Source organism: Sminthopsis crassicaudata, chromosome 2, assembly GCF_048593235.1.
Source record: "Sminthopsis crassicaudata isolate SCR6 chromosome 2, ASM4859323v1, whole genome shotgun sequence".
In the NCBI taxonomy this organism is placed as follows: Eukaryota; Metazoa; Chordata; class Mammalia; order Dasyuromorphia; family Dasyuridae; genus Sminthopsis; species Sminthopsis crassicaudata.
The window spans coordinates 398807957-398813769 of NC_133618.1; the positions used below are offsets into that span (position 1 = coordinate 398807957).

A 5813-nucleotide genomic window follows, 5' to 3' on the forward strand; every position below is an offset into this window, starting at 1 on the left:
TGCAAAATCTAACTTGGGAATTAACTATCCAACAGTTAGAAAGTAGTACTAAAGCAGTGATTTTTAGTTAAGCAATTCTGACTGGTCAGTTATTTTTTTTTTTGCCTCTTAATATTAGTGATACTACTGCTAAATCGCTTAAACCTAATTAATGTCCTGGACATGGGTGCTAAGCCACAAACAGAATCTTTGTGAGACAAAAAAGATAACACATTTCAAAGCAGATGGCATCAGAAGAGTATGCCATTTGAGAACACCAGAAGCAAACAGACCATTGTGACACTTTTATTGACAAAAATAATCCAGCAAATGACATTCACAGACGGCGACCACGGCGACCACCCTTTCTGCGAGTACTGTCAGAGGGGATTGGAGTGACATCCTCTGTGGAAAGGAAAAGGAAAAAAAAATGTTTCTAGGACCTTATAATAATACTAGGAAGTTTTCAAATATATAATAACTAATACTAGAGTTGTAAAAGACCTCATGACCTTCTAAAATGGGATCTAACACAAAGCAGAAAATAGAAGAACTAGATCAGGCAAAAGAATCAGAATCCTGCTGAAAAAATAAGGGGAGGGGGGGTACACATTTGGTGACAAAATGTTATGTAACATTCCTTCCTGGTTCTGTCTATCTGATCAGAACCAGTACTTACAATAGACATTTCATCTTCCTCTGAACACAACTATGGGTAATACAATCAGGTTCTCCTTGCATGCAATTATGTATAAACCACAAGAAAGGAACAACTCACCAATCCGCCCGATCTTCATTCCAGAACGTGCCAGGGCTCTCAGGGCTGACTGTGCGCCAGGGCCAGGTGTCTTAGTCCTGAGAAAAATCATCACGTTAGAAAAAGGTCCTTAAACTATTCCGGAGCTAGGAGAATAAAATTTAAAAACACTTGCTTATCACTGTGGGCTCCAATTGTATGTGCGATATTATAGAGCATTTCATCATTAGAAGGGACTGTACATATACTGCCTCATTCCACCCTCACAACATCCTGGTAGACAAGGAGGTCATACAGGATGGATGACTATGATCCCTATTTTACAGACATGGACCTAACTAGGGGACCAAAGTCTGAATCCTAGTTCTTTTATTTACTATCTTAGCAGGGAGCAAGTCATAGTGAATGAGGGGAAATGCTAGATTTTAATTGAGTGGGTATTAAATTTTTTGATTACCAAGAAACAGTACCATCTCACTGAAAACACCAAGGAGCACACACCTGTTTCCTCCTGTGGCCCGAAGTTTGATGTGAAGGGCAGTGATGCCCAGTTCTTTACACCTCTGGGCAACGTCCTGAGCGGCCAACATGGCGGCGTAGGGAGAAGACTCGTCTCTGTCAGCCTTGACCTTCATCCCACCAGTCACTCTGCAGATGGTTTCTCTGCAGACAAAGACACCATCAACATTAATCAAAACTGGTCTCATTGGAGGTAAAAGACAAAAACCGCAGTGGGCCTTTTACCCAGATACTCACTTGCCAGAGAGATCAGTGACATGAACAAAGGTGTCATTGAAGGAAGCAAAGATATGGCAGACCCCAAACACATTCTCTCCCTCTGCAACCTGAGGTCCAAGGCTGATGACCTGCTCTTCCTTCTTTTCCTTCCCCTTGCGAGGTGCCATTTCTGGGCAAAAGAGAAAAATACACAATCAAATATGGAAAATACAGGCCATGTTATGTAAACATATCCTTCACACAAAAGCTTAACAGTCAAATGTTTAGAGAAACTATACACAAGCCATCAAAAAACAGCTCTAAGACTGAAACCCAAAGAGAAGCAGTGACTTGCCCACAATCTCACAGGGCATGAGCAACTGAGCTTAGACTGGAACCTGGGTCTCACAGGCCAACTGCTTAATTTTTTTCCCTTAGCTGGTCCTACCCCCAGTACCAACTGCCATTAGACTGGCCTAAATCTTCAACACTAACAATTTCTTTGGGACCCATTATGTGACAACATACAAATGCAACAGTCCCTGCTTTCAATTTTCATTTGTTTAGATAATTACCACAGGCTACAATTCACAGCACTGGGTCAGAAAATAAGCACAGAATAAGAGCTCATGGTGAAGTGTTTCTGGTTGCCATAAGACTTCAGTTCCAAGAAACTGTGTATATATAGTAGAATTTGAGACTTGGCCCCACTTCTGAACCCAGCTCCTTCAAAGGGGACTGATGTGAATAAAATACTAAAGATGAACCAGTATTATCTGTTAGATTGGGAGCTTCTCAGAAACTGTCTTATTCATCTTCCACATAACCTAGTCTAGGAAAGTCCTTTGCACATTGGAAAGGTCTCAAGTGATCACCTAGTCTATCTATGCCCCTAATTTTACAGATGGAAGCTAAGGCCAGATTAAATGATTTACCCAAATATGCATATGTGGCAACCGCCTGTGACTTCAGTTTTCTGAATTCAAATACACTCCTTTTCTTACCTTACCTAGCCTTCCTTCTTTCCTGGGGGTGAAAAGAATAATTTTTCTCAGTTTCTCCAAATCCAAATCAGTTTCATCAGCACACTAATTTTGCAGAGCAGCTTATCTAAGAATACCCACTCTCCTGAAGATCTGACTTGTTTTGCACTTCCAACTTAAAACTCTTGCTGGTCCATAATAAAATCCAACCCCTAAATCACACAGAATGAGTGCAGGTACCTGAACTCCTAAAGGAAATAGAGCACTGCCACTTAGAAAGCACTGGTGGTTTACAGAGTGCTTTCCTCATTACATTCTCCTAAGTAGATAGTATTTTAAAAGCCTTACAGACTTCAGTTGCTCAACAAGTCAGTGATATTAAGAAGTGTCTTCTATCTATATAAAGATCATCTAATAAAAAAGTTGGAAAGACCTGACAAAAATGCTTAAGCCAGTTCTCAATGGCCTAAAAATAATTCTCCGAAAATCGAGTTATTTGCAGTCATGAGAACAAATGCTCTAAGCCACTGCCAATTAGAAAAATTCAAATTAAAGCCCTTCTGATTCCACCTCGTGCTCCCCCAGAAGAGCAAATACATAAATAAAATCACTAGTGTGCAAAGGGCTGCAAGAAAACATTGTTGCATGGTTGGCGGACCCACAGTCTGGAATGCGATTTAAAAAAAAAAAAAAAGAACTGCAAGGCAATAACCCTGTCAATCTGCTGCAAGGCCCGGGTCAAAGTAAAAACGGACGGAAGCTCTTTCTGTACCGGCAAAAGAACTTAAAACTAAGGAATGAAATGAGTACAACCAGGAGACCGAGTTATATAATAACAACACTGGAAATACTGAAGGTCAATACAACGACCGTTCACAATTCCAGAGGAGGACCCAGAAAAACGTTGTTTTGCTTAATTACGAATCGTTACCAGAAACTTCTCCTTTTTGAGAGGCCGGGGAGGGAAAGATCTTTGGTCATTAAAAAGGCGGCGGACGGTCGCACACACACGAACATAAACTGAACCCCGATCTCTGGAGACTTCTTCCAGCAGTGACACTCTGGGGGCACGTGTAACGGCTCCCCTCCGGCCCCGGGCTGCCCATACGGCCTTAAGGCTGTCCCAGAGTCAGGGCCCCGCGTTCCGCGGCCCCCGTGCCGGAGACCTTCAGGCCACCAGGCCTCACACCCGCACCTCCCGCTCTCCCCCGCCGCGATCCTCCCCGGGTCCCAACCCCCCGTCCCCGGACCCCTCGCCCTTCTTCCCAAAAGAAACCGGCGGCCATAAAGGGGGGACAGCCCCAGCTTCTCTCCTGAGATGCCTCCGGACCCACCCAAGGCTTCTAGTCGAAGGATGGGGACAGATCTTAGGGAGGCCGCGGTCCCTTACCTGCTACTCCTCTTGGGCCGCCAACACCGGAAAGGGAAAGCAGAGAGTCACGGGGTGCTGGATTACCTGCGATTACCCGGAAGTAGTACGTCAGAGAGCAGGAAGTGAAGAAAAGAACTGAATTCTTCTCATTTTCTGAAAATAAAACTAAAATTTACATCTTAAAAGGACACGAATCATTTTCTGAACGTCGGGAAAAGGGACATTTAAAGAATTTGGGGTTATTATTTTATAACGTCATAGGGGAAAAGGAAGAGGCGTGTCCCAAAATGGCGACGCCCAGAGGAGTAGCTCAAGACCCTTTTCCAAGATGGCCGCTTCCATGCCTCCGTACATCTCCCCCTCCCCCCAAGCAGAGGGTAAATAGTCTTTAAAACCTACAGTAATAGAGGGGGAATTGTGATTATTATAGCTAACAAAAATAACTCTTTTTTACGGTTTCTTAATGTCTACAAAACAATTTCTTCACAACATATATCTGAAATAATGTATCTTTTTTCTTATTTTACCCATTTAGCAGATCCAGAATAGAGAAATTAATTTCTAACTAATAAAGGTCAGAGTCACGACCTGTAACTTTACCATGAGATTCAGGACAGCGATCTCTGTGCACTAGAGAGGGAGCTTTCTCACAGAGCTTTCCCCGAGCCAGGGAATCACAGGTCAGGCCAAAAAGAGTAAGGAGCAAACTTCTCCTGGACAGGCCCGGCGCTGAGAGGAAAGGAACCCAGCTCTGCCATAACGGGGGCAGCCGAGGAGCTTCTGGGCTCCGACATTCTGCGTCCTCGGGTCTGTGAGGGAGAGGGCAACTCCCACCCGAGGGCCATATTTGAAAAATGTTTCTTTTCTGATCCAGGATTGTCTAGCCCTTGGTCCCACTTCTAGAATCACAGAATTCCAAGAAAGGACCTTATCATTTTTCTCCCTCTTTTTTTAATCCGTCCCATTTCCTTCCCTTGCTTCCCCACCCCCACCCCTCCCATCCAATGTCAATTCTACTCCTCCACCCTTTCTTCGTCTCCGCTCGGTCCCAGGCCCTTTGCCTTTACCTCCTTCCCCATTAGCTGAAACCCCTCCTTCTTTCTTTTTTTAGACTTTCAGTGGCCCCTGGCTTTATTAACCATTTCTATGGCACCTTTGTCCCTTCGTCTTCAGCCTCATTAATCTCTGAGAAAGAGCCCCTGGATGTAATAGCTGTGGGGCCCTGTGATCCTGAGTCTGTCACTGTGATTGACCAGGATAAGAAGCCCGGTCCCCCCCCCCCCCCCCCCCCCCCCCCCCCCCCCCCCCCGGCGGCTCGGGCTCCCCTGGTGCACAAAGAGGTGCACAAAGAGGAGCTTTTGTTGTTTCTTTATCTTATTCCCACCCTTAAATCGGGGCATTCCCTGAGGCTCCGTTCCCTGCCCTCTTTTCTCCACTCCCTCCTCTCTTCTGCAGTAAGTCACCTCTAAGATTACAAGTCTTTATATCCAACTATACTAACCTTTTCCCCAAACTTTAACCCCATGTCCCATCTGTCTGCTAGCATCACTTTCAGACTTAGTATGCTACAAACCGAGTTCTACAGCTTCTGGCCCTACAACTTCTTAGTGCTTCATCTGCCCTCAGCCTCTCTGGCTGCCAGAATTTACCTCTCCCAGCTCCCCATGATTGGACTCCATCCCTTCTTCACTCACACAATCACTGCGTTCCTCTCACCTGGATGACTGAAAGAACTTCCTAAATGATTCTCTGCTTTAAGGCTCTCCCCTTTCTAATTCATCCTCCATACAGCCACAAAATTGGTAAAGCTTCTGTACAACACAGATGGAACTGCGCCGGATGTGAGGCAATCCTGCTAATTACACTATGATCTGCACTGTCAGTCTTCCAAACTTTTTGATCCTTCGTCAGACCTCCAATGACTTGTCCTCCCCCTGCTCTTTTAGCTGAGCACCTTACTTTATAACCAGGGGTTCTCAAACTATGGCCCACGGGCCAGATGTGG

General features: G+C 44.9%; 1 protein-coding gene across 2 annotated transcripts; it reads right to left on the reverse strand.

Moving 5' to 3' along the window:
* Window positions 1-269: 269 nt before the first annotated feature.
* RPS14 (ribosomal protein S14) lies at window positions 270-3892 on the reverse strand. Of its 2 annotated transcripts, none has more exons than XM_074291795.1 (5): window positions 3827-3892; window positions 1493-1643; window positions 1238-1399; window positions 758-834; window positions 270-384 (listed from the first exon to the last, which is right to left on the reverse strand). In XM_074291795.1, exons 2-5 carry the CDS (start codon window positions 1639-1641, stop codon window positions 317-319), a joined length of 456 nt encoding a protein of 151 aa, XP_074147896.1. In that variant the 5' UTR covers window positions 1642-1643; window positions 3827-3892; the 3' UTR covers window positions 270-316. The 2 variants fall into 2 exon arrangements, with proteins under 2 accessions (XP_074147896.1, XP_074147897.1); XM_074291796.1 differs by having other exon boundaries at window positions 3771-3831.
* Between the last annotated feature and the right edge of the window lie 1921 nt (window positions 3893-5813).

Bases quoted from the DNA above. Each gene is read 5' to 3' on its own strand.
- RPS14 (XM_074291795.1), bottom strand. From the start codon at position 1,641: ATGGCACCTCGCAAGGGGAAGGAAAAGAAGGAAGAGCAGGTCATCAGC. The intron at 1,400-1,492 runs GTGAGTATCTGG...CTTTGTCTGCAG, and splicing joins GTCACTGATCTCTCTGGCAA to AGAAACCATCTGCAGAGTGA. The intron at 385-757 runs GTGAGTTGTTCC...TCCTTTCCACAG, and splicing joins AATGAAGATCGGGCGGATTG to AGGATGTCACTCCAATCCCC.